The sequence below is a fragment of the Bubalus kerabau genome, chromosome 4, assembly GCF_029407905.1.
Source record: "Bubalus kerabau isolate K-KA32 ecotype Philippines breed swamp buffalo chromosome 4, PCC_UOA_SB_1v2, whole genome shotgun sequence".
In the NCBI taxonomy this organism is placed as follows: domain Eukaryota; kingdom Metazoa; phylum Chordata; class Mammalia; order Artiodactyla; family Bovidae; genus Bubalus; species Bubalus kerabau.
This window is the reverse complement of record NC_073627.1, coordinates 15,492,971-15,519,899: the sequence shown is the minus strand read 5'-3', so window position 1 is coordinate 15,519,899 and position 26,929 is coordinate 15,492,971. Positions and strand designations below refer to the sequence as shown.

At 42.1% G+C, this 26,929-nt stretch overlaps 3 protein-coding genes across 12 annotated transcripts in view; 1 reads left to right on the top strand and 2 right to left on the bottom strand.

Annotated features, from left to right (window-relative positions):
* Positions 1-233: 233 nt before the first annotated feature.
* POLG2 (DNA polymerase gamma 2, accessory subunit) lies at positions 234-16,731 on the bottom strand. Of its 8 annotated transcripts, XM_055575504.1 has the most exons (8): positions 16,045-16,731; positions 10,974-11,100; positions 10,755-10,860; positions 9,783-9,956; positions 8,530-8,670; positions 6,225-6,305; positions 2,522-2,622; positions 234-437 (listed from the first exon to the last, which is right to left on the bottom strand). In XM_055575504.1, the coding sequence occupies exons 1-8, from the start codon at positions 16,601-16,603 to the stop codon at positions 272-274; spliced, it is 1,455 nt and encodes a 484-aa protein (XP_055431479.1). In that variant the 5' UTR covers positions 16,604-16,731; the 3' UTR covers positions 234-271. The 8 variants fall into 8 exon arrangements, 1 of the variants encoding a protein (XP_055431479.1); XR_008712888.1 differs by lacking the exons at positions 6,225-6,305; positions 8,530-8,670; positions 9,783-9,956; ... (1 more) ...; positions 10,974-11,100; positions 16,045-16,731 and adding exons at positions 3,524-3,671; positions 5,755-5,769 and having other exon boundaries at positions 397-437; XR_008712886.1 differs by lacking the exons at positions 6,225-6,305; positions 8,530-8,670; positions 9,783-9,956; ... (1 more) ...; positions 10,974-11,100; positions 16,045-16,731 and adding exons at positions 3,524-3,671; positions 5,667-5,681 and having other exon boundaries at positions 397-437.
* A 1,026-nt stretch (positions 16,732-17,757) lies between these two features.
* DDX5 (DEAD-box helicase 5) lies at positions 17,758-25,445 on the bottom strand. Its single transcript, XM_055575506.1, has 13 exons — positions 25,214-25,445; positions 23,865-24,030; positions 23,584-23,680; positions 23,367-23,500; positions 23,183-23,248; positions 22,807-22,948; positions 22,562-22,722; positions 22,292-22,464; positions 21,859-21,969; positions 21,539-21,600; positions 21,387-21,446; positions 19,911-20,135; positions 17,758-19,719 (listed from the first exon to the last, which is right to left on the bottom strand). The coding sequence occupies exons 1-13, from the start codon at positions 25,255-25,257 to the stop codon at positions 19,316-19,318; spliced, it is 1,845 nt and encodes a 614-aa protein (XP_055431481.1). The 5' UTR covers positions 25,258-25,445; the 3' UTR covers positions 17,758-19,315.
* A 452-nt stretch (positions 25,446-25,897) lies between these two features.
* The window catches only part of CEP95 (centrosomal protein 95), a 37,174-nt gene continuing 36,142 nt past the window's right edge, over positions 25,898-26,929 (top strand). For all 3 annotated transcript variants that reach the window (XM_055575500.1, XM_055575499.1, XM_055575498.1), the window contains exon 1: positions 25,898-26,326. In XM_055575500.1, coding sequence (XP_055431475.1) covers positions 26,068-26,326 — 259 coding nt within the window. In that variant the 5' untranslated portion in view covers positions 25,898-26,067. The remainder of the gene's footprint in view (positions 26,327-26,929) is intronic.

The window sequence follows — 26,929 nt, the reverse complement described above, 5'->3', positions numbered from 1 at the left end:
GAGGAAAAAATTACACCAGCTCCGGACAGTCTAAACCCTTGATTGCTTATTATTAGAAAAACAAACCCCAATTTGCTTAATCTAGTAGTCTTTTTCTTATAGTTGAAAATATTCCTGATACGATGAAATACATCAAGAAGTAGTAAAAACAATGAAAAAACAAAGCACCAAAAACATCCACTTCTTAAGTGCAAAAGGGTTAAACAACAAGAAAGTTAAATAAGACAACCAACTCAGGAAAGGTGAATATTTATTATACAAATATTGAAATCTATACATTCTTAGCTGATGATATATATTTAGTTAAAAAGTCTTTTACTTTGGATATATGCATCATCTCCTTCATTGTGGTGTCTCTGCTTCTCAACTGTATTAATCCATTCTCCAAAGTAGCTTCAGTAATCAACACTGTGAAGAGGATACTCATTTCATCATATCTAAGAAAAAAAAGTAGTTAACCAAAACATATGAGCACAAATATAAATTGGAAATTCACTACGTTATCAGCATTAATTACTCTGGAATCAATGTCACTTTCCAGAGCCACAAAACTCAAAGGCAGTGCTTGAGAGCTAAACCCAAAAACAGTTTTCTCAAGTTTCTGAACCATTTTCAAAGTAAAATCTTCAAAAAATTTCTGACTTATTGTAATAGCTTGGAAGCCATAAAAGAAAATAAAACATAAGAAATAAATACTGTCAGAAAAAAAAAAGAAGGAAATATTGCTATCTCAACATCTCATTTGGGATGATATTATGTATGAACCTCAGAATAACCTTGGCCTTTTGGTATGTGGATACAATCCAAGAAAATTATTTTAGACCCAATTCTCTTATACAACTACTATAATATTAAGATCCAGTGCACAACTGCTGTTGCTGCTAAGTCGCTTCAGTCGTGTCCGACTCTGTGCGACCCCAGAGACGGCAGCCCACCAGGCTCCCCCGTCCCTGGGATTCTCCAGGCAAGAACACTGGAGTGGGTTGCCATTTCCTTCTCCAATGTATGAAAGTGAAAAGTGAAAATGAAGCCGCTCACTCGTGTCCGACCCTCAGCGACCCCATGGACTGCAGCCCACCAGGCTCCTCTGCCCATGGGATTTTCCAGGCAGGAGTACTGGAGTGGGGGCCATTGCCTTCTCCGCCAGTGCACAACAAATGATGCCAAAACCCATGTTTAATACATAACTTACTATGCTAACCTACAGTTTCTAGTTTAGCAATAACTGAATATATTCCACACTGGCCTTCTTTTTGCTTACCCAGTCACACACTAGGTCATTAATATTTCTCTTCTTTGTAGGACTCCACCAGAAATTATCTTATTTATCTACTTACTTGTCTATTGTCTACTCTAGCCACTACAATATAAGCATCACAAGAACAGGAAACTTTGCTCTCTTGTTTGTTGCTGTATCAAAGTACATAAAATATAGTAGGTGCTTAACATATATCTGAATGAACATATTCTGGGACAAAGAAAATAAAGATCCTGAGACATAAAGCCTTTACTATGTAAAGAACAAACTTAACTTGATAGTGTCCTTAAGACTCCAAGGGTAAGACTTTAGAACTGAGAACACTGGAAGGTTCAAGTACTACTACTTCATTTTATATATGATAAAACCATCAGCTGCTCTATCTCTAGAAACCTATTTTTCTTCTGACCTCATCTGAAAGGTCTATTTAATAAGTTACTAGAGAACTGAGGAACAAGATACTGACTGAGCTTCACAACTTATCACCTAAAAGACATGGATTTGATACAAAAAGCTAAAAAAAAATAACAAAAAAAACCCCAAAGTAAGGGAAAGGAACTGTTTTATTGAAAAATAGAAGTCATTGGAAATAGCAAGGCTAAGACTAGAGAGAGGGAGATCAATTAGGAGATTAGTTCAATGATTCAGCCAAGAGATACTAGTAACCTTAACTTGAGTAGGGACAGTGAAGATGGGGAGAAATGGACGTGAGATACATTTAGGAGGAAGACAAGAGTCAGTGACGGGCCGGGCGCGGACAGTAGGGGAGAGGCAGGAGTGCAGGACAATATCCAGGTTTCAGTCTTAAGTAATCAGGTAAACAGAGGCACCATCAACTGAGAAAACCTGTTCTCTGTTCTCTGGAATGAAATTACCTTCCACTCAGCCTGAGAATGAACCATAAGAACAAGCAAGAAAAAGGCCCTCCACTCAGGTTCCCACAGTCCTGATTCAACAAATGCTTCTAATAGGAGTAATTCCATTCCTGATAAACTGAAAACCTCAGGGACACATACTTCATGGTAGGAGTCCTGAGGTTTCACACAGCACGTGGGTAAATATACCTGACGAGTACTGCTTCCTGCTGTAGCAATTAACTAAGGGTTTGTGGTTCTGTAAACAGAACAGTTAGGAACAATTTTAAACTACATTATCTATACATATTCAGAAGAGGTTTGTTACCCATAAAGTAAAGAAACATCAGATAATCAAAAACTCTGAATAAATACAATTCTTTTTAGCAACCAAAACGATAATTCTCACTTTGAATAAAGTTGTTCCAGTGAAGACTGTACGGTTTCCAGATAACCAGGCCACACAGAAATTCCATTCTCTAGTAATTCATTAAACAGCCCTTGACAAACCTGGGGAAAAATACAAAAACTCTGAATATCAAAGAAAAGTAGCTAGTATTACCTATTTTTAATGAAACCACCAATCATCTTTTTCAATCTTTACAATGGGCATAAATCCCTTTAATTACATAATATTGTTGATAATTTTATATATTGTATATTTATAAGCTGTATATTTCTTAAGAACTTAAACACTGCAAAGAGTGTTAGTTGTTTAGTCGTATCCGACTCTTTGAGACTGCATGGACCACAGCAGGCCAGGCTTCTCTGTTCATGGAATTCTCCAGGCAAGAATACTTGAGGGGTAGCCGTTCCCTTCCCCAGGGATCTTCCCAACCCAGGGATCGAACCCAGGTCTCCTGCATTACAGGTAGACTCTTTACAGTCTGAGCCATGAATACTAAATGCAAATCTCTGAGATATTTATACTAAATGTAAGAGTTTTTATTATCATCACTCAAAACACAAAAGCAAAACAGAGTCTATCAGAAAAAAAAGCGGTTAAGTCCAAAGGGTTACGTTAACTCATCTGAGACTTGAGGACTGAAGAGAAGAGACATCAAAGAAAAGTAAGAAGAAGCCAGACAAGTATGAAGAAAACTAGGAAAGTGGTATTCCTGAAGCCAACTAAAGAAAATGTTTCAGGAACAGAGAATGATTGATTAGCGTCAGTGGAATGCTGGAGACAAAAACCTGGTGGAAAACACAGAAGTAATAAGGACTAAATGACAGTTTACTGTTTTCTTAAAAATGGTGATGCAAAAAAAAAAGAAAGAAAGAAAAATTTTAAATGCCCGTAACAATCCAAAATGAAAAACTCTAAAGCAAAATTTTTCTCACTAGTGCAGCTGACACAAGATGTTTAGCAGTATCCCCGCCTTCATCAGATGCCTGGAGCACTCTCCCTCACCTTGTGACAACCGAAACTGTCCCCAAACTTTACCAGATGTCCGTGGTGGGGATGGGGAGGGTAGCGGCGAGTGGAAGGGTCACATGAGAGCCTGCGCTTGCGCTAGAGCACTGCGTCTCCAACTTTAGCTTCAGTAACACCTGGAGGGCTTGCAAAACACAGATGGCTCAGCCTCACCCCAGAGTTTCTGATTCAGCAGGTCTGGCAAGAATTTGCATTTCTAGCAAGTTCCCAGGGAAAGACCAGAGCAAAGTAAATGCGTGTTAAGATATATGGTATTTTGGGGACAAATGAGAATAAAGATATTAATAAATCTTAGAATGTAAGAGGAAAAAGACTAATATGAGTTTTAGTAAGTTAGTGGTTGCCAGCAGAAGATGACCTCTTCCTAACAGAAGGTGGAAGAGGAAAGAAAAAGCTCTCAGCATGATTAAGGTGAAGACATGGGGAAATGAGAGCCCTCACGTCACAGACCAGTCCACAAACAGGTGCAGCCAGTTTGGAGAGCAAGCTAACTGATACAGTGAAATTAAGGCTACATGTTCATTTTACCCCAAAATCCGATCCCTGTAAAAACAACCCACAAAACCTCTTCCATGGCCCAGAAAGTTATTCTCTGTCATAAGGATTCTCTCTGTCATAAAGCTGAGGAAAAAAGTTAAAAACAGAACAGGATACTACTCGTTTGGTAAAACACCTGAGGCACAAAGTAGTACTATTCTTGTAAACAAAACAAAACAGAAAAGGGCCTGCAATGGCAACAATGAAAATCTAAGAGGCAGAGCTCTTCTTTGTCCTGCAAGCTAAAAAAAAAAAAAAAAAAACAACTCCCTAGGAACTTGGTACCTCCTGGGGTGTTTGGGAAGTCTTCCTCAATCCTGGGGGCAAATGTGGACATCAAGCCATTCTCTTTCCCTTTCCCTCAGCTCATTATCACCACCTTCCCAGACCCTCCCCAAGAGCTTGAGAAAGCCAGTTAATCTTTCAAGAGTCCTCACTCAGTCCTGGACGGTCTGAGTCACCCAGACAGAAATGACTGCTGAAGAGGCCCTGGCTTTTTTTAAGAGTATTTAATTTGACCAGATACAGTAAAAAATAAAATAAGATTGCAAATCTAGAGCTTGTGCTGATACCAACAAGTATCAAAATGTTAAGTTGGCCAATAAACACATGAAAAGATGCTTAACATCGTTCAGAATTAGAGAAATGCAAATCAAAACTACAATGAGATACCACCTCACTCCGGTCAGAATGGCCAACATCAAAAGGATCTACAAACAATAAAGGCTGGAGAGGACAGGGAGAAAAGGGAACCCTCTTGTACTCTTGGTGAGATTGTAAATTGATATTGCCACTATGGAGAACAGCAGTGGAGATTCCTTAAAAAACTAGGAATAAAACCACCACATGATCTAGCAATCCCACTACTGGGCATATACCCTAAGAAAACCATAATTCAAAAACACATGTAACCCAATGTTCATTGCAGCACTATTTACAAAAGCTAGGGCATGGAGGCAACCCAGATATCCACTGACAGATGAATGGATAGAGAAGATGTGGTACATATACACAGTGGAATATTACTCAGCCATAAAAAGGAATGGATCTGAGTCAGTTCTGGTGAGGTGGATGAACCTAGAGCCTGTTATACAGAGTGAAGTCAGAAAAACAAATATTGTACATTAATGCATATATATGGAAGCTAGAAAAACAGCACTGATGAGCCTGTCCGCAGGGAAGGAACACAGATGCAGACACAGAGAACAGACTTGCGGACACAGTGAGGGAAGCAGAGGGTGGGACCCACTGAGAGAGCAGCGCTGACATATACGGCACTGTGCTGTGCTGAGCCGCTCAGTCGTGTCCAACTCTGAGACCCTGTGGACTGTAGCCCGCTAGGCTCCTCTGTCCAAGGGAGTTCTCCAGGCAAGAATACTGGAGTGGGTTGCCAGGCCCTCCTCCAGGGGATCTCCCCAACCCAGGGATCGAACTCAGGTCTCCTGCACTACAGGTAGATTCTTTACCATCTGAGTCACCTGGGAAGCCCAATACTGGAGCGGGTAGCCTATCCCTTCTCCAGGGGATCTCCCCAACCCAGAAATCAAACCAGTGTCTCCTGTATTATAGGTGGAGTCTTTACCAGCTGAGCTACCAGGGAAGCCCATATATAACACTATCCTGTGTAAAGTAGCTAGCGGGAAGCTGCTATATAACACAAGGAGCCCAACCTGCCACTCTGTGACGGTCTAGAGGGGTGGGTGGGAGAGTGGAGGGAGGTTCAAGAGCTGGGGGATATACATATAATTATGGCTGATTCGAGTTGTATGGCAGAATCCAACACAACACTGTAAAGCAATTATCCTCCAATTTAAAAAAAAGTGTTAAAAAGAGAAAAGGTAAGAAGTTACTCACTAGACTTCTGTACAAATATTTTGATCACCAAAATTATGTATACTCATTTTAAAAAAGGCAATTATGACTGAGCATGACATTAACAGCAAAATCCACCAAGTGTATTCAGTCTCTTTTGTATGCTATATTTCAAATTGCATTAATTAATCACAGTATTTATCCACAGTTCATTATTCAGTTACAGATTTTTTTAATGAATCAAAATAAAACTTAGATGGCAAACTACTCATTTACTTGGAATAATGGTTACAGTTGAAATCAAGACATTAAAGCTTATTTAACCCACCTGTCTTAGTTCCACTGTTGGGCCTCGTCCCACATCCAAAGCAACTTTAATAGGGGCCAAGCAAGGGTGAAGTTTAAGCACCTAAAACAATTTAAAGAGCAGGGGTAAGAAGGACAAGCACCAACAAACATGAAGCTGCTTCAACAGTTAAAATTTTCTGTGTGAAAATGGAAGCTAGCTGAGGTCATAAAAGGTCATGTAAAGATTCAGCTGCCATAGATTTCTCCATTTAGGCATTCTGCAGAAATACATCCATCTGATGCTCTCCTCTCTCCTGACAACTCCATTTTCCCTCAGTTGAAATGCCCTTTCGAAGGAACCGCTGCCTTCACTACCCAGCCTGCACCATGCGCCTTATCACTCGCACCCTCTCTGCCAAAACCCATCACGCTACACATTCATTCAGCCATTTAACACTTGTATGAGAAACAGTTCTAGGCGGTGGGGACAAAAATCCCTGTCCCTCATGATGGGGAGAAGATAACAAAATAAAAAAGTAATATATTTGAAGGTAGGAAAAGAAAAGAAAGTGAAGTCGCTCAGTCGTGTCCGACTCTTTGCGACCCCATGGACTGTAGCCTACCAGGCTCCTCTGTCCATGGGATTTTCCAGGCAAGAGTATAGGAGTGGGTTGCCATTGCCTTCTCCAGGAGATCTTCCCAATCCAGGTATCAAACCCGGGTCTCCCACATGCAGGCAGACGCTTTACTGTCTGAGCCACCAGGGAAGCTCTATATTTGAAGGTAGTAAGTGGTTAAAAAAAAAAGAAAGAAGATATGTGTTGGCAAGGGGTGGGCTAGTGGAGGGCTGTTTGCAATTTTAAATAAGTGATAAGAGAAAGTCTCCTCTCTGAAGTGACATTTGAGCAAAGACTTGAAAGTGGATTGGGGGGCAAGACCTGTGCATTTGGAGGAAGAGCACTCAGACAAAGGGAGAACTACTGATATGGCTCTGGGGGCACACCTGGCATGTTCTAGAAACAACGATGATGTCTGTATTGCTGGAGCAGACTGAGTAACGTGGAGACGAGCTGGAGGTCAAAAAGAAAAAGGTTTGGTAAAACATTTTAAGGGGCTTGAGCTTTTCCCAAGTAAGAAGAGGAGCTTACTGGAGGGTTTAAAGCAGAGGAGCCGAGTAACATGAATGTTCAAAAGGGCCACTCAGTGCAGGGCGGTGGGGATGATGGTGGCTTAGATCAGAGTTCAAGCAGGGGAGGTGGTAAGAAAAGGCCAGATTCAGATTGGAGACAGAGTCAAAGAGGTTTTGCTGATGGTTTGGAAGTGGGGTATAAGAGAAAGAAGGGATCTCCCTTGTTTGTTTGCCACAAATGCCCCATAAATCCCAACTCCCAGAATGGCCGCATCAGGCTAAATGAACACCGCATAATAAATCACTAACTGTGCAGAGTGGAGCTACAAGCTCTTGGTGTCTGACGCCAGGTGAGCACTCAACATGTTAAAACTTTTGATTTGGAGACACTCCCTGTCACAGTTGAGGGGAATAGGACTATTCTAAACTCTTGCCACTTAAACCCCTACTCCTCCACATTTTAAGCTAACAATCTTGCTTCTGAATTCCCCAAGAAAACAAAGGATGTGAGTAAAGCTTCCTTCAAGGGCTAAACAGCCCTGGCAGCCTATTTTTATCTATACTATTGTTTTTCCTCCTTGCTGTTTAAAGTAACCCTTTTCAAGACAACCCACCTCCCCCTGCAACATGTATTCTTGATTCTGTCTTAATCCTTATTACTTCCAAAATTTTGCACCATTAGGCATTTCATTTCTCTCCTACAGCTGCAACCCCTCCTCTTTCTCTTGATTTCGAGCCCGTAAGAATGCTAAAACTGCACATCCTAAAATAAGCCTTTCCCTTGACCCAGACCCATGGCTTGCTCCTGTGATCCAGTGACCAGCCACTTGGGGTCAGACCAGAAGTTGAGAGGTCAATACCACAAGTCTGGCTGGTCTGTCTTACTCCTATTTAACATTTTGCTTCTGATGTAAGTGGAAGCCATCAGTGAAGAGGCTCAGGGGCTGAGAGTGAGAGAGAGCTGTCTAGCTGCCCAAGATCAAACAGAAACGCCTTTGGGGTTACCCAGTAGGGATTCCTGGTTCTAATTCTGCGAGAACCTGCTTATTATTCCTGTGGCCGCATTCTCTAAGAAACCTGAAAAATATTTCAATTACTTGCACTAAAAAAATTATTATTCAGAGTTTATGTTAGAAACCAAGTACGCTAACATAAAAAAGAGGGGAGAAACCTGTATTTTCAACTTCCCAAGGCTGTCTCTGAAATATCAAAGTACCTTTCTATGAAGCTCTTTCTTTCTTGTAAAGGAGTTCTCTGTTAGCTGGAAAGAATCATAGAGGTAGGCCAGCATGCCTCGGTCTAGATCTCCATTTATAGATAAAACAGAAGGAACCACGTTTTTCCGCCCATCTCGGCCCTCAATAGAAAGGTACAACAAAAATAAAGCATTATTCAGCAGAACAACCTCCCAAAATCACATTTTAGACTTACAGAATCAGTGATCAATAAATCTGATCAATAAAATCTGATCAATAAATCTAGACAGAATGATGAAATTAATTTAAAAGTTATCATTTTGGCAACCCTCACAGTGATCATTGATTTGGGCAAGGAAGATGCTGTAACATCAGCAGGTCAAAATTTGGTGAGAAACAGGTTATTTTTACGTAAAGTATCTGCCCACAAAAGACTTATTAATTACTTGCCAAGGAATAACCTCAAAATACTTCTCAGCTTTACAATGGAGAAACCTGGTAGGGTCATCTTAATCAAGTGATAAAGGTTAATATCACCAGTAACAAACGGCTACCACATGCCTCCTGATACGATGCACTGAGGAGCGGGTGGCACCATCGCTGTGGCATGCCGCAAAAAGCACTTGAAGGAAACTCCAACCCAGGGACGGTCTACAGAGCAGCTGGCCTGTACTCTTCAAAAATGTCAAGGTCATGAAAGACAAGGAGAGATAAAAGGAACTGTTCATTCGAAGGGGACTAAGAACATATGACAACTACTTGAAACCCAATCCTCGATTGGATCCTGGACCTATAAAGGGCAGATGGGAATAACTGATTACATTTGAAGGGTTCTGTGGATGTGACAGTAATAGCAGATTACTGCTCCTTTCCTGATCATAATGACCGCACCGCAGTTATATAGGCGAGTCCTTGTAACACTTGAGAAATGCACACTGAAGTACTGAGAAGTCTTGGGCCAGCTACCATGTCTACAGTTAATTCTCAAATGGTTCAGAAAGGATCACAGGGTAGTCCAGTGGTTAAGAACCTGCCTTCTAACGCAGGGGACAAGGGTTTGACCCCTGGTCTGGGAACTGAGATTCCACATGCCACGGGGCAACTGAGTCTGTACACCACAACTAAGACCTGGCACAGCAGAAAACTAATAAATAAAATTTTAAAACATAATAAAATGTACAAGTCAGAGGGTTTTTTAAAAAGTATATCTTAAAAATGATCATGGTTAGAGAATCTGGGTAAAGGATACATAGGAGTACAAGGGAAAACATACGTGTACTGGAGCCACACTTCCAGGATACATGTGTAAAAGTTCATGATCTCCTAGGTTCCACAGGGTTTCTATTGGCTCCTTTCCCCAGGGGAAATTGTAGTAAAGTCTGTTTCCTTTTCGGCCTGCTTCATCCTGACAATCTCCACTGCTGAAGTTAGATGGACTCATAGCAAACTGGAAAGGAAAGTCTGTCTTATTAACATATTAAAATGAACATTAGAAAGTAAAGTTGCCTGCAGCAACTGAATGAAATGGGTGAAGTTCCACATAAGAACTGTGAAGTTGAATTAAATTTGAGTGACTATACTGCTAAAAATACTGTTTTTTAATCTCAAAGAATTACAGAGAATAACTGCTGATGCTATCTAGCCTTTCTGTGGTCAATTAAAAAGAAGGGAAGGAACCATGAACTTAGATACAGAAGAAAGTATCACATACCATTCTCATCCTTCCATAAACAGCCTGAGTATTTGTGATCATTTCATTTAGTTTAGGTGAGTATTTGGAGATTCTGAGAGTTAGAGTAATAAGACAACAGCAAGACAAAAATGCTTACTTCAGCTTTTCTCTCTTAGGCTTACATTGAAACCTGATTGTAAATTACAGGACCGTTTGACTAACATGGAGAGTTCATGGAGGTTGGGAGGAAAAGCTAAAGCTGTCAGAGTGGGCAAGGGTCAAACTCTATACCAGTCAGGAATGCCAGGTAAGAGAATTTGAACTTTATTTTGTTGAAGCCTTACCAACAAAAGTTTCTGACCAAAACATCAACAAACACCTTTACCAAAGAAACTTACAGAACAATGAAAATCATTACAAAGAATTTTTTTATATGTACTTGTTATTTTTTATAGCTGTCTCATAAATATAACATAGCTACATCAAATAAAAATTCATTTATTATAGAGAAGTATTACTTACTTAGCCAATTTGCCTATTTATTATTAAATTAAAGGTTAATTATTGTAGTACCTTTCTCCACCATAGGAGTCGATGACGTAACCAGAAATCAAGCCACTGGCTTGCAGTTCTTGCTGAAGTAAACCATACCAGAGAAGCTTCAGTCTTTTCACCGATTCTTTGGATATCAGAAATATAAGACAATCATTTATTTGAAAATCATATAATCTATCCCAAAGTGAAAGTGACTGTTTAAACACAAGGCCAAGTTATATGCCATTTTCTGTGTACCTTTTAACACCATCAGGTGTCTGCTTAGTATCAGAAACAGGGTGAAAACACGCTCCAATCTGAGCAAGGCCAAAAGGTAGCCTCTTGTTTATCAGATCCAGGTAACTAACATAGTGCTCCAAGGCACCTGTTAAAAAACAAATCAATCATTGTATAAATCTGTTGTATAAACCCAATCATTTTGGTCAATTTATAGACAAATTAATAATATAATGCTAACACAGCAGTAAGTATAGTAACATGGAGCTCAGGTAGATCTTAGTTGATTACCACTTAATTTCAAGTAGTGCTCTCCAACTTTTTAGTTTGACGATTTTCAAATCTACAAGAAAGTTGAAAGAATAGTACAATAAACATCTGTAAATCCTTCACCTAGATTCACCAACTGTAAACATTTTGCCACATTTTTCTTGTTCACCACAAAACATTTCAGCAGGCACCTCCTAAAATTAAAACTATTCACTGTACACCTTTATTACACCATTAATCATGTCATGATTTCATCTAACATATGATCAATATTTTATTTTCTGTCACCCCAAATGCCATTTATTGCTGTCTTTTTCTCCCTAATTAAGGTTAATGCTCTGCATTTTGATTAGGTTTCTTAAATCACTCTAAATCTAGACTATTTATCTGACTTCTCCAACTTTGCTTTTAATAACACTGACTTTTGATTTGAGTACAGGCCAGTCACAGATTAATCTCAAATTAGACTTGTCTGAATGTTCCCTTATGATTTAATTTGGGTTAATCATTTTTAGCAAGAATACTACCTAGTTGATATATTTTGTCTTATTGCATCCTAATAGGAGGAACCTAGTATCAAATGATCCCATTTCTAATGAAACCAGATTTAGATTAACTAGTTAAGGCAGTGAATATCCATTCCCCACTACTATCCTGCTCCCCAAAAATCTTCCACCCAATCTTTTAGAATTCACTGATGACCCCTGCTTGAATTACTGTATCAAGGATTACAAAGGTAGTTTTTCTATTCTAGCGTTCCTTCTACATTTACTGCACTGCTCCTATTAAAACAAACTCTCTTCAACTCCTCTTTCTACCAAGAGCCTTAATTACACCAAGAGCCTTAATTACTTATTTTTTTCATTAACACTGTGGATTAGATTTTTAATGTGTTCTCATCCATTACCATCAATATTTATTTTAATGTTCAATTTGTCCCAAAGTTAGCCAGTGGGAATCTCCTTCAAGCCAGTATCTATGTCCTTTTATCATAAACCCACTCCTGCTCCTTGGAAGGAAAGCTACGACATACCTAGACAGTGTATTAAAAAGCAGAGACATCACTTTGCCGACAAAGTTCTGTATAGTATAGTCAAAGCTATGGTTTTTCCAGTAGTCATGTATGCATATCAGAGTTGGACCATAAAAAAGGCTGAGTGCCAAAGAACTGATGCTTTTGGATTGTGGTGCTGGAGAAGACTCTTGAGAGTCCCTTGGACCGCAAGGAGATCAAAGCAGTCAATCCTAAAGGAAATCAACCCTAAATATTCATTGGAAGGACTGATGCTGAAGCTCCAATACGTTGGCCACCTGATGGGAAGAGCCAACTCAATGAAAAAGAACCTGATGCTGGAAAAGATTGAAGGCAAAAGAAGAAGGGGATGGTGCGATAGTGGGATGGCATCACTGACTCAATGGGCATGAATCTGAGCAAATTCTGGGAGACAGTGAAGGACAGGGAAGCCTGGTGCACTGCAGTCCATGGGGTCACAAAGCGTAGGACACAACTTAGCGACTGAACAACAATATTTAGTCTTCTAGTAAGTTTTTGCTTTCTAGCACCATAAACTGTCCCAAAGTCACCTTATATTGTCCCTGCCCCAGACCTGGAATGAGCCATTTCTCCAAGTACTGGTTCCTTTTAGAAACTTAATTCTAGGTGTGCTCATTGCTATTGTCATTGTTTCTAGGCCTTTTCAATGAAGAAAAGTTAGGAAATATGTATTTTTAAAATAAGTTCATACTGATAGTCAATTCAAATTTAATATTACAAAGTTTATCCTTATCTGCTTTGTATCTTTTTTCTTACAGTGAAAATCTTGGTTCCTACTAAATCTATCCCTGGGTCTATTTGCTCAGAGTTGGACACAACTGAGCAGGCATGCACAAAATATATGTAAAATAGCTTCAGAACTATAATTCCAACATTTCTGCTTAGAATAAATCAAAGTTCAAGATTTCTTACACTTAGATTATATCCCACTAAATGACAACACTGTGTTCAACAGTTACTTGAGATTTCCACTTCCCATAATAATTGGCAAGCTTGTTGACAAGAAAAGCTTGGCCGAGAAACTTTAAAAAATCTTTTTAAAGACACAAGAGAGCTGTCAAGGCAGTAAGGACTGAGGGTCCAAGATTTGGAGAGAAAGGAAGAGTAGAGAGGTGAATGCAACATTCACTTTCACTTTCACATCTGAAGTAGCAGAGCTGAGAAGCTGCAACTGACATCATATGGGGCTGGGAAGTATAAAAATTGTAGTCCAAAGGTCGTAAGAAAGACAGGCCCTGGCAAACACCCCAGCCTTTCACTAGGGACACCTAAAGGATTGCCTTCTAGGGGTAAAGTGAAAACAAAGCTGTCAATGAACTTTCTGGATAAATATGCCCTAACTGCCTGCCCAAAGCAAAAGTAATCCCCATCCGCTAGCCCACAGATAGAAGAAAACGTCACCCAGAGCCTCAATTTATCTCTACAATTAACACATAAATTACTTAGAAAATCAAGAGAAAAGTCCAAATGAACAAAAGTCCAGAGTAACAACAGATACTAGAAACAGACATAACTGAGTTATCAGACCAGACTTTAAAATGTGATCAATGTGTTCAAGAAAGTTGGTAACAAGATGGGGGAAGTCTAACATATGTGTAACTAATCACAGGGCAGAAGAAAGAGAATAGGGCAGTAGCGATCTTTGGAGATATAATGGCTGAGAATTTTTAAAAACCATTCATACTTAGATCAGTTCAGTCACTCAGTCGTGTCCGATTCTTTGCAACCTCATGGACTGCAGCACGCCAGGCTTCCCTGTCCATCACCAACTCCTGCAGTTTACTCAAACTCATGTCCATTGAGTCGGTGATGCCATCCAACCATCTCATCCTCTGTCATCCCATTCTCCTCTCTCCTTCAATCTTTCCCAGCATCAGGGTCTTTTCAAATGAGTCAGCTCTTCGCATCAGGTGGCCAAAGTATTCATAGCCAGAGGCTACCACAATAGTTCAGACATGAAATAAAGAAGGCAAGGGCATCGGGCATAGAAAGAAATGGTAAACTGGTACTTGAAAGCCAGAAGCACCAGACAACCGGAAGATTAGGCAAATGCATGGATTTAAGTTTCTTAAAGGGAAGAGAATGTCTGGCTCATCAGTAAATACTTTCATGAATCTAAGACAGCTATGTTTCATTTTCTCATAGGAAATAAAAAATCGATTTGTTTTGGAACATGGTAATGAAAAGTGATTTAACTTCCCCAAAGGAAAACCATCATGAATAATTAAAGTAGTTCAAATCAAAATGGTTACATTTATTCCACAGTTTAAGTTTGCCTTATTAAGGAAATCTTTAAAAGGTTACAATATAAGTACTAATTTTCACAGACCATGGACATTGGTTATTTCAAATTACTTCCTGCTACTGCTAAGTCGCTTCAGTCCTGTCCGACTCCGTGCGACCCCATAGACGGCAGCCCACCAGGCTCCCCAGTCCCTGGGATTCTCCAGGCAAGAATCCTGGAGTGGGTTGCCATTTCCTTCTCCAATGCATGAAAGTGAGAAGTGAAAGAAGTCGCTCAGTCGTGTCCGACTCTTTGCGACCCCCATGGACTGCAGCCTACCAGGCTCCTCTGTCCATGGGATTCTCCAGGCAAGAGTACTGGAGTGGGTGGCCACTGCCTTCTCCAAATTACTTCCTGTTGCTAAGTCACTTCAGTCGTGTCCGACTCTGTGTGACCCCATAGATGGCAGCCCACCAGGCTCCCCCATCTCTGGGATTCTCCAGGCAAGAACACTGGAGTGGCTTGCCATTTCCTTCTCCAATGCATGAAATGAAAAGTGAAAGGGAAGTTGCTCAGTCGTGTCTGACTCTTCGCAGCCCCATGGACTGCAGCCTACCAGGCTCCTCCGTCCATGGGATTTTCCAGGCAAAAGTACTGGAGTGGGGTGCCATCGCCTTCTCCAAAATTACTTCCTAGTACCACTTAATTTAAAAAAAAAAAAAATGGCAAGGAGAACATGTTGCAAAGATGAGATGCTTAAAAAAAAAAAAATCTAATTTCCTCCCCCAGAATCTCTACTATCATGTACTATTTAACTTTAAAGGTATACTGTGCCCTACAAAGTTCTGTGTATTCACTCAAGAATCACTTATAAAACTTGATCAGTCCTATTATTCTGCCAATTCAAAAATTACCTGAAGGGCTCTTCAAACAACAGATTATGTAGATCAATACGAAAAACTGAGGGAGGGCATTTTCTTGTTACTCTGGAAAAACGAGCTCTTTTTTTTTTTTTTTTTAATTTGGCTATGCGGCATATGGGATCTTAGTTCCCTGACCCGGGATCAAAGCCACACCCTTGCACTGGAAGCTTGGAGTCTTAACCACTGGACCACCAGGGGAAGGCCCAAAACGAGCTCTTGCTAAGTCTTTTGTGTGTGTGTGTGTGTGTGTGTGTTTTTAAAAGAGTAACTGTGGAAATACTTGTTAGTATTTTAGTAACAGTGAACCAACTATTCAAACACGTGATTTAACTTAGGTCCTAATTCTAGGACTACTCAATTGAACTCCAAAATACTACGGTTGCCTTGGGAAACTGACAGCTTTACTAGATCCTTGAACCAGATTCTTTTAAGAAACAATAACGATCCCATGAACCAGTTGTCTCGAAGGTAGCAAGACTGTCAATAAACCCAACTACGTCAAGAAGACAGATCCAGGTAATTTCCTTTCCACGTGACTAAAGGGCCAGTTGCAATTCGTGAAATCGAGCGAGATTGCCTGTCCACCCCACCTATTTTGAAGCATGAAATCGTGAAGCATACCGTGAAGAAGGTTCTCCCGTAGTTTCCCAGAAGTGTTTAGTAAGTTCTCAAGAAATGCTACTAGCTGTTCCTTACTCAGCTCTTTGTCTTGCAAGATTTCGCGCAGTGTTTCTGCAGAAACTAACCTGAAGCCATTGTCCACGGGCAGCGAAGGACCTGGTTCACGATGGAGGGCGTCTACCGGGAAGACCTGCTCCCTGAACACCACCACCGAGGACCACCATTCGGCCGCCAGGTTCTTCCGCAACTCTATGCCCAAGGGGCCAAGGCCGGGGTGGCATCCGTTTAGAAGAGAATCTCGGCTAAGCTGCTGCTTGGTGCCACTGAGGAAACGTCTCTTCCGACAGATCTCTACCAGCGCATCACTCCCCTCACCAGACTCGGGGGCCTCTCTCGGCTCGTTTCGGAGTAGCTCCGCTTGCGACCTCACGGGCCCTACGAAGGAGCCTGTCCCTTTCGACAACTGCTCCGGCTGCCTCCCATCTACTTGACCCCCAAACCCAGACAACAGGCACCGGCAGACTCTCTGGCAGGCTCTGATGGCTGGAGCAGAGCGCATCGCCCTCGGGTGTTGAAGAGCGGTCTCCTACTAACTGGCAGATCCCAAAAAACCGCCACAACAGTGCGAGCCCGGGGGTCCAGTTGCGCAGGCGCGACGGAAGTGAGCGTGAGCGGAGACCGGTCCCTCCCACGGAAGCACGTCACTGCGTTCCGGCCGCCGCCGCCCCGTCCCTTTCGTCCAGGTGAATACAGGATTCCTCTTCTTGTCTCAAGGTCTAGATCTTTCAGACTGCTGCTCTTTTAATCCGGTCTCAGCACCGAAAGATCATTGCCATCTGCTTTTTACTATCCCGCTGTTCCCAGTAGAATCAGCTTTACTTTCCCATTTGCTTTTGCCAGGTGTTGTGCACATTTCCGTTTACATACACCTTATTTAAATGGTAATTTGCATTCTCAACGTAGTGTTACCGAAAACAAACCTTAGTTCCTTTTTTAAAAAAAGGGTGTAGTCCTGAATGTTAACAAGACCAGGCCTCTTGTGCATCTATACTAAAAATGCTGTCGCCATCCTCCCTGTCCTCTTCTGGAAGTACGCGAATGGGACGTTGTGACGATCAAGTATAGTCCCTTTACATATATTAAAAAGTAAGCCCTTGGCCACCTGTACCCATCACCTGAAAACACTTCAAAAACTGCTGAGAATGGCCCAGTAATATTAACTCTCCAGGTTAATAAGGCGGCACCAGACAACCAAGCACTGGTATACACTAAAGTTGTTCTACCAGAGGGCCCTTAAGACCCTTCCACTTAAAAAATATCAGCCCTGATAGTGGTACAACCCAGATTAAAGAAAACGGTTTATTTCAAAACGCATTATAGTTCTACTTCAGACTTTCCCGTAAGTGGCTAAGACTAACCCAGGTGAAGAACAAACTACTGTATTCTACTAGAATACCAGGAAAAGGCCGTTTATGAAGAGGATAGTCTAGCAACTGAGTTAAGAGAACACAGGAACAGTGAAAATTCATCACGTTAATGTGTGACAGGTTCAGAAAATTGTTCCATGCAAGAACACGTAGGTCTGTTAAAAAGTCAGTAAATCAGTATATATGAAAAGCAATTGTATTAACAGTGAGGCTGGGCAGTATTAACGTGTTTTCCATTCCCAGAAAACACACACGAGGCCTACAACGCAAATAAATAAAAGAGAGAATGGGGAGAAAAATCACATTTATTAAGACAACCACAGGCTGGACACAACACACATGCTAAAAAGTGGACTGTCTTTTAAAATTTACTTAAAAGGTAAATAGTTTGTTTTCCACAGCCCCACAATCATTCCAGTGTTTACAAATTAAAAGGCCCACCTTAGACATTAAACAGTAATATGTAATAAATACTCCAACCTACCCCCAAAAGCTCCTTTTAAGAGTCATAATGAATGACTAATCATGCTATTGAAAACTGTTAAATTACTAAAGGGTCCATCAGTTTTCAATGTCAGTCCTAAAAATACCATTCCTTGTCTTATCCCTGGAAAATTCTAGTTTTACATTTTTGAGCTAAGGCATTAACACCAATTAAAGCCTCAAAAACCATAGTTTAAAATGAAGTCTCATAAAATCCTACCCTCTCCTTGCAAACGTAAGACATTCAAATGAAGTATTAAGGTTGTTGAGACACAGTTAAAGCTACCCACCAGATCTTTTCAGCAATAAACCCATGTTGACCCAACAAAAGGATCTGTATCAGTCACTGTGGTTTGGGCAATGTGGCTTCCTCTAGGTTAACCCATTAAATTTGAGGATTTCTTTCATCCTATTTTACATTTTGAAGTCCTCTAGAGTTCCCTCAATTACTGGCCATTCATGACTCCTAATTTGACTAGTTAAGAGCCCCAGGAGGCCTATGAAGACTAGCCTTTCTGTACTACCCCTGGCAGGAGAACACAGGACATGAATTCAATCTTAGCTTGTGGCCAACCATCTTCAAGGGTGGAAGTCTTTCAGCCTCAGTAATTAACAGTACAGCCCAGAGCACAAATATAATCTCTTGAAAAGTTATTTGAAGACTTCCCAAATTACAAATTTGCAAAAGGAACAAAGTCATCCATGTTCTCACTAAGCAATCTAAGTTAAGGGTGGGGCTATACACTTGTTTCCTGTTTTAGTATCTCCTTTCACCATTCTAAGACTATTTAAATGACTCACCTGATTTGGGGAGGCACCAAAAGCCTTTATGCAATTTAGCCTAGAACTGCTGATCAACCTAAATCAACTGCATTTTAATCCTTACAATAGGAATAGATCACTTTAAGAAGGGCCTTCTGATCTCCCCACTTCCCAAAATGAAATTATAGAAAGGAGCAGTCAATTTTAGTTTTATGATAAAAAAAAGAAAAAAAGACCATCTAAGCAAAGTTTTACATGACATTATATATGTAAAATAAAGTACCATTTCCACTTAATTCAGTCTTCAAATATTTTTTATTGGAAGGCCATGCATTGCCTTCATTTATTGTATTTCAAATCACTGTACATTTACTTTTGTGAAAACACTGCCTGCATTTTCTAGTACAAAAAAAACCTAAAAATTGTTTCAGGAATGTAGAGAAATATCCAACTTAAATAGCGAAAAAGTGCACCATAATTACTGCTGCACTGCAGTCATTTCTGCATTTCCCATGTTTCTTAAATAACTATCTTGTCTGATAACACACAATATAAAGAGCAATTATGAAAAACAGACATTTACATATACTTCTAAAGTCTTATTGAGAATATCCTGTTGGCATCGGATAACCAATCATAGGCGCAGCTGCAGTAGCAGGATATGCATATGCCTGTTGGTTCATACCATTATGCATATTTGGAACGTTACTTCCATATTGCTGAGTGCTATCATAACCGTTCTGGTAAGTCCCTGTTGGATTACCAGTCCTAAAACTGGTCTGTATACCAGCAGACACAAAATTACTTCCAAAGCTCCCATTGGTGTAATTTGCAGCACTGTAAACACCATTCTGAGTTTTTGCCCCAAAATCTCTCTTAAGCAGACTAGAGTAACCGCGGTCATAGTTTTCCCTGTCTCTAAATGTATTAAATCCACCCCTTTTGCCCGCAGAGTATCTGTCCCGCCGGTCATCCTTCATGCCTCCTCTACCCCTGGAACGACCTGTCAAGAAAAAAAAATTGCCAACCGGTTATTTCGATGGAACCAATCATTACTAACACAGAAAAGAATTTGGTAGCTCAATTTGAGAAGTATTTTCTCAACTTCTTTCTGCCCTCACCCACCAATCCCATCCAAATGGACTTGTAAATAATCATGTGACCCCACACCCACTTACCAAAGGTTGGTCTTACCTGAACCTCTGTCTTCGACCAACTGAAGCAACTTAGGATTAATTGCTTGATTAGCTTCCCGAAGCACAGAGATAAGGTCGCTCACTTGCTTTATGTTATTAGGTGTAAAGAAAGTGTATGCTGTGCCTGTTTTGGTACTGCGAGCAGTTCTTCCAATTCGATGAATATAATCCTCTGAGGAGTTAGGGTAGTCATAATTGATGACAAATTTCACATCTTCCACATCTGTAAGGTGTTGCAGTGTGGCAAAATAGCAATGTACAGGGTTTTGCACACCACAACAGCCAGACCAAAAATAAAAAGTTAGACAATTGTATTCCCAAGAAGGTATGGGCTGCAAAAAATACAGTTAAAATGGTTATCCATTCCCTGTAGGAATACCATTGAGGTTGAAGGGGGGGAAGAAGAAAAACAAAAAGCACACGTCATCTGTATACCTTATTACCCACCCAATGATGGAGCGTGTCAAAAGGACGTGTGTATTTCCTAACAGTCCCAAATTAGCAAGTCCCCTTACAGATCATCAAGTGACATCTGAATGCTTCTGCGCAGTAGGGCCACTTAAAAGTTCACAGCAACCTCCTCGTGTGCTCTCATTTTGAGGACCTTTCAACAAAAATGTACACGGTCCTTTGCGTTACACACTTATCAGAAGTTCAAAATTCTGGCCACACTGCTTGTCTTGCCAAGACCTTACAACCGCAGCTGCAAGAAAAACATACCTGTCCCCCAAAAGTTGTTTTTATGCACTGTGTCTCGTCTAGGCAAGCGCTTCCAAGAAGCCAGGATTCACTTGAGAATGTGTCTCTCTCTGGCAGGTCTCGACATGACGACTACTGTGTAGGTGAGGGAGGAACTTTCAAAGCACTGCTTTTTTTCCCACTGACTACGTGTGAGAAGTTGCTCCTGCTCTAGATCTTATGTGCCAGTACTCACCAATTTGTAAAAGGCTTTTAGTACCTTTTAAAGCTGCTCTCTCCATTTCAAACTTGAACAAAAATTTCATTGAACATTGAAGTTTGGAAATATTTCTTCGACATTTCAGCAAACTCACTGAAACTCAAAGACCCACAGATCACAGTAAACAGTTTGAAACAATGCTGTACCATGGCAGTCATGCAAAGCATGGGACAGAAGAAATACCACGGCAGTGAACTGTGAGGATAACTTCCATTTTTTTCCCCCGGAGAGAACAGTTTACGGGGCAGAGGTGGTATGTTCTGCCTTTTGAAGATTACTGGCACACTTTCAGCTTTTCACCTCTCTAATCGACTGGAAGCAGCCAGCCGATCACTAGTCCTCCATCCCCCTCGAGTCCTCCGATTGTCATGCCTAGGCCTTGCCACAAAGACTGCACCTTTATATGAAAAAAACTTAGAAAAAATGCAGAGGTTAAAGAAAGCAATAAACTTTCTTTAAAAAAATTATATGGGTATCTTCTGGGAAACCAAGCCATGAATTCGAGTTTGTACTAACCTAGCCCTCTGGAGGCCACATCAGTAGCAATCAGAATAGGAGCCTTTCCATGTTTGAATTCTGCAAAAGAAAGAACATATATAGCCATCAGTATGAATGGTATTCTAAGTCTTTGGGGGGTGGGAGTGGGACCCCGCACTAAAAATACTTACCATTTAGAACCCAGTCACGTTCCTGTTGACTCTTGTCACCATGGATACCCATGGCAGGCCACCTAAATTAAAGAAAAGTTACATTAAGAGACTGGCATTTAAATCCTTATAGATTTTAACCATGTGCTTTTAACAGTTTTGGTCACAAACCCTTTTAACTCCATCTGAATCAAGGTATACACAGTCTTTCCTATACATGTATACTACCAGATCATTTCCATCTTTGAAACTCCGAGCTATCAACCCTGATTAAACTTTGCCCCTTCTCTTGAACTCAGCTCCAATAAATATCTGCTTTAGTGGAGGACAACCACACATACCCATCTCTCCTCATTTTTCTAGTGAGTTCATCACATCTTCTTTTGGTTTCAACAAAAACAATGGTTTTGTTCTCCTTTTCACTCATGATCTCTTCCATTAGACGAATAAGCCTTGAAAAAAAAATATTCTCAATTTTTTAAAAAGTTCATGGTTATGAGCAGAACACCAGCTTTTACTCACAGGGCTACAAGAGAACACCTGCTTAACCTTTTTAACCATTCTACCCTTTACCCTTAAACCACAAGACAATACTCTTTCTGTTAATAATAATATAAAAAATAGTGATAGCAAATTACCTGAAGGAAGCGAAACCATTATCAGCATGAGATTTCAAATTAGCATTTAGATTCCACCCAACTGAAAGTCACTCTTAAGATAACTTGTGAAACAGTGACTCAACTTGTAGAGTTGTTTTCAGAGTTAGTCACTTACTTTTCATCCTTTTCTACGTCATGACACACATCCACAATCTGAAGAATGTTGTGATTTGCACTCAGTTCTAGTGCACCAATGTTTATATGAATATAGTCTTTCAGGAAATCTTCAGCAAGCTGTCTTACTTCTTTTGGCCAAGTAGCACTCCACATTAAGGTTTGCCTATCAGGCTACAGATTTTTAGATTTAAAAAAAAAAAAGTCATTGTATTTCAAGCAAATTTACAGCTTAGTTTGAAGACATGACAACATTTAAAAGGACACTCACTCTGATCTGGTCCACAATCTTCCTTATTTGGGGTTCAAATCCCATATCAAGCATTCTATCTGCTTCATCAAGGACAAGGTAGGTGGTTCTTCTTAGATTGGTTTTCCCACATTCTAAAAAGTCTATCAGTCTTCCAGGTGTTGCAATACAGATTTCCACACCTTTAATTAAACACACAAATGTTACCACAACATCCAGAACTTTCTGCATAATCAGTGCCAAATAAAACCTTTTTGGTTACATACCTCTCTCCAAATCACGTATTTGTGGTCCCTTGGGAGCACCACCATAAATGCAAGTAGACTTCAAGCGACATGCTCTACAGTATTCAGCAGCTACTTGCTGTACCTGTTGGGCCAGTTCCCGAGTAGGTGCCAGCACCAAGCACTAAGGAAAGAGAAAGGGGAACACCTTAAGGAGAGTCCTGAATTCTAGTTTTAAAGTGCTAATTTACTATTGCTACACGGGTAGATAATTTACATTGGCAATACCCAAAACAGCTTTGTCCCTTGCTACACTGAAAAACCTAACTCTATATATAAAACCACAATTTTATTTTGCTGTATATTCTACAAATCTCTATGCTTTTAACAAAGTTAAGAGAATACAATGTACACTTACAATAGGCCCATCACCTCTCTCTAGGAATGGCTGATGATTGATGTGGACAATGGCAGGCAGCAAATACTATACAAGAGAAAAGCAAACAAATGAAGTCACATTAAAAACACTTCTGGTTTCTTTTAACTCCCAACCCATTTTCTTCAGGACCTGTTACATAACTCAAAAGTTCTCCCAAACTTACAGACAAAGTCTTCCCAGATCCAGTTTGTGCTACCCCAACCATATCCAATCCACTTAGAGCAACTGGCCATCCCTGAGCTTGAATAGCTGTGGGTTCAGTGAAGTTCTGCCTTGCAATCACATCCATGACATTTGCTGTAATGTTAAGAATTAAATAAACATCAATAATGCCAAGAGAAAGGAATTTTTTTTAAAAGGTGGGGAAAACTAGCACTTACCAGGGAAGTTTGCCTCATAAAAATTCAGGACTGGCTTCGGGCAGTTATGACCTCTAACTGTAATTTCCTTGCTTCTTCTGTATGTCTCTACCTCTTGCTACAAAAGAAATCATAAAAATTCAGTTTATCTCATAATGACTCCCCCTAACTAAACACACGACCAATACACCCCTAAGTTAATAATTATCTACATTAACATTCCTTTAAGTTTGCAAGACATTTCTAGTCAAACTTAAAAGTCACTGAGTTACAGCCTGAAGAAACCATATGAAATTACTCACTGCTGTACGTCTAGCCAAATCGGGGTGTTCTTGATAAAAATTCTTCTCAAACTTAGGCAGCTCATCAAGATTCCACTTCTTTTTAACCAGTTTCTCTCCAGGGTTTCCAAACTTCTTTCCAGATAAGGGCCCTGCCCTACTACCTCCAAATCGAGGAGCACCAAACCTAAAATTAGAGAAAAATAAATTGCATTTTCAAACATGTACCGACTTATTTTACCATCCCTGCGCACATGCTAACGCTCAATGAAAGACTCTGGAGGTGGAAGTGCTGTTATCAGTGACGGTCATTCTTTCAAAAGCCACAGTTAGTACCACATCTCCCTCATTTCCCGTTATAGGAAGTACACACACCATTGAAAACAAATCAACAGCCCAGGATTTACTAGGTCGGAAACTGGCTGGCCAAGCTCTAGGAGTTCAGATACAAGGACAGACAACAGCTGGTAGATACTACTCTTTCCCACGAGCAAAAGAATTAAATGCCTAAAAAAGCCAATAAAGCAGAAGCTTAACACAGATGTCACTTAGCAGCTGTCCTGAACCAAAGAGCTCTGGTTTTAATAGGTAGCGGAACAACACAGGCAGTGAGTGCAGAACACGAAGGATGGTCTCGGGGGCAGTTAGGCAAGCCAATCGAGTTGAAGGATCCCTCAAAACGGCTTCCTACCAAGGTAGCAAAATTATATAACGAAAGGAAAATGAGGAGGAGGAGCTGGAGACTACCGGGGGAGGAGTCCCGGCCCGGGCGGAGTCCTTCGGGCGGCGTTCCCGCTGGGGCGGCGCTTCCCCCTTTGTCTCGCATTTCTCTCTGCGCCACATTTTCTCGACGCTGCCATTTTGAGCTCCTCCGCCGGGCGGGGTAACAAAGGCGCCGCCGCCATGTCCGCCGCCGGCATTTTGTACCCACGGCTCGGCCACATGGCCGATTCCCGCGGCGCCGGCCACCCTCCAACCATCGCCGTATTAACGGCTTCGGAGGCGGCCCCCTCGGCACCCACAGAACCCCAGATTCTGTAAAACTCCTGTAAGCTTACATCTAATAGCGGCAACTTTGCCTCGAAGCGCTGCGCTTTCCTCCCCTCGAAAAATGTGCTCGAAATTCTCCGAACAATTGCCAAATCATCAAGGTCCCGATACCCCCTCCCAAACAAAAAGGAATCTTGAGGACCGTTAACATGAAAACTCCAGGTTTGAACAAATATCAAAATGGCGCAAGCCCTTTTCGATGGCGGAGGCCCAAGAATAGCCTTTAAAAGCCGAGTTCCCCCCGCCACCCCACCCCCGCAACCCTCATCGGTCTCCCATCCCCCACCCGCCCGGCCTGACAGGTCGGCTCCCACACTCACCCTCGATCCCGGCCACGGTCTCGGTCACTCGAATAACCCGACATGGCGTCAATGGTTGCGGTTGGCGGGAAGCGAAGCGGAGAGAATCGGGTGCGACGAGTCGCTGGAGGTGGCTCCGGCGACGGTAAAGCCTTGCGGGGGCGGCAGCGGCGAAGGGACGACGATGACAGAAGCCAAGGCTGCCCAACAAGAGACCGGTGGAAATGAATGAGGTGCCGGCCGCGTCCCGGCAGCCGGTTTTATAGCCTGGCCCGCCTCCTCCGCCGCAGAGAATGCTGGGAGCCGCTCTATGACCTAATCACTCCGCCCTTGCGCAGAGGTATTAACGCCTGCCGGCGTTCCGGGATCCGCCATTTTCTCGCCCCTCCCCCCTTTGCCAATTTTTCGCCCCTTTCAAGGATGGGACCCGCCCCCGGGCCCCCCCCGCCCCCCCCGCCGCGGTCCTCCACTGGGATGCCTCAGCCTGCACTCTCTTGACTTCACCTTTTTCTGGTTTTTCACACTTCAGGGAGACCACTGCGCCCTTTTCCAGGTCTAGCCCAGACAATAAAATATCCAGCCCAGGTCAACCCACTCGGTCCCCTTGAAGATGTTTACGTCTCCAAAGAGCCTTTACGCCCATTACTAGGGGCGACAGGAAGGCGGAGCCCGACATTGTCACGTGGCTGCCCCGCCCGCCGAGTGAGCGGGACGCACTACTTCCCCAGTTGGCGTCGGCGGAGGAGTACAAGACGAAATATCTCACCGGAAGTGCCGTGCTAATGCCCCCGGGAAATTGGCCGGGGCTGTTGGGTGACCCGAACTGTCAAACCCACCCACCCCAGGACCCCTGAGCGGGATCTGGCTGGTGAAAAATGGTATCTAGAGCTCGCAAACCGCCACCTCGGCACGTGCTGCCAAAGGAAGTACTCCCCGCGGTGACCAATCAGCAGCGAGAAGCCGTTTTAACGTCCCTCCCTCTTCCCCCGCGTCCCTTCCCGACACTTTCGTTTGCTTCCTCTCCTGTCAGCGCTGGGTCTACGCCGTGCGGCCCTTTCAGGACGCCGTCCCGCGCGCGCCCGGCTAGGAGTCCGGAGGCAACTTGCCTCCGCGACATGGCCGGCTCAGAGGCTGGTGAGTCTCTGCCTGGAGTCCCGTTTGTGTGTGGGCTCAAGTCCCCTTTCAGTCCAAGTCCCGAACGCCCCTCCCCATCTTATCTTGAGGCTTCGGGTGGCTCTGGGTTGCCGGAGGGGCTCGTGAGACAACCCGGTCGTAGTTGGCGGGTTCTCTGGCTGGGGCTTCTTAGCCCCGCTCCCTGGCGCATTCGAAGTTGTTGAGCCTGTTTTGGGGCGGGGAGACAAGGGCCCTGCGGCGAGGCCCGCAGCACGCGAGCATGTTGGCTGTAAATGATCAGAAAGTGTCTTTCCCTAGACTGGTATTTTCTGGGGAGTGTGCCCTCTGCTCCTGCATTGCGGGGCCTGAGACTGAGTATTAGCACTCTAAAAATCTATTGTTGTCATCCCAAAGCAGAATAGTGGTGGATTTTCCCGCTTCGGTGCTTTCAACGGTTACCGGTTTTCTGTAGCGCAGTTTTTGAAAAGCGAGTTGATTGGGTTGTCTAGGACGCTTTCATCTTTTTTTCCAAGACAGCGTTCAAACCAGTTGTCATGGTTTGGTCTGCTGTATGTAATGGTCACTGGGAGAGGGAGTTAAGGTGCCTTGACATTCCCACACATA

Bases quoted from the DNA above. Each gene is read 5' to 3' on its own strand.
- POLG2 (XM_055575504.1), bottom strand. From the start codon at position 16,603: ATGCGCTCTGCTCCAGCCATCAGAGCCTGCCAGAGAGTCTGCCGGTGC. The intron at 10,861-10,973 runs GTACACAGAAAA...TGATATCCAAAG, and splicing joins ACACCTGATGGTGTTAAAAG to AATCGGTGAAAAGACTGAAG. The intron at 8,671-9,782 runs GTATGTTTTCCC...CTTTCTATTGAG, and splicing joins GAAGTGTGGCTCCAGTACAC to GGCCGAGATGGGCGGAAAAA.
- DDX5 (XM_055575506.1), bottom strand. From the start codon at position 25,257: ATGTCGGGTTATTCGAGTGACCGAGACCGTGGCCGGGATCGAGG. The intron at 23,249-23,366 runs GTAAGTTTGGGA...TCTCTTGTATAG, and splicing joins GATCTGGGAAGACTTTGTCT to TATTTGCTGCCTGCCATTGT. The intron at 21,447-21,538 runs GTAAGTATTTTT...TTTCTTTTGCAG, and splicing joins ACGTGACTGGGTTCTAAATG to AATTCAAACATGGAAAGGCT.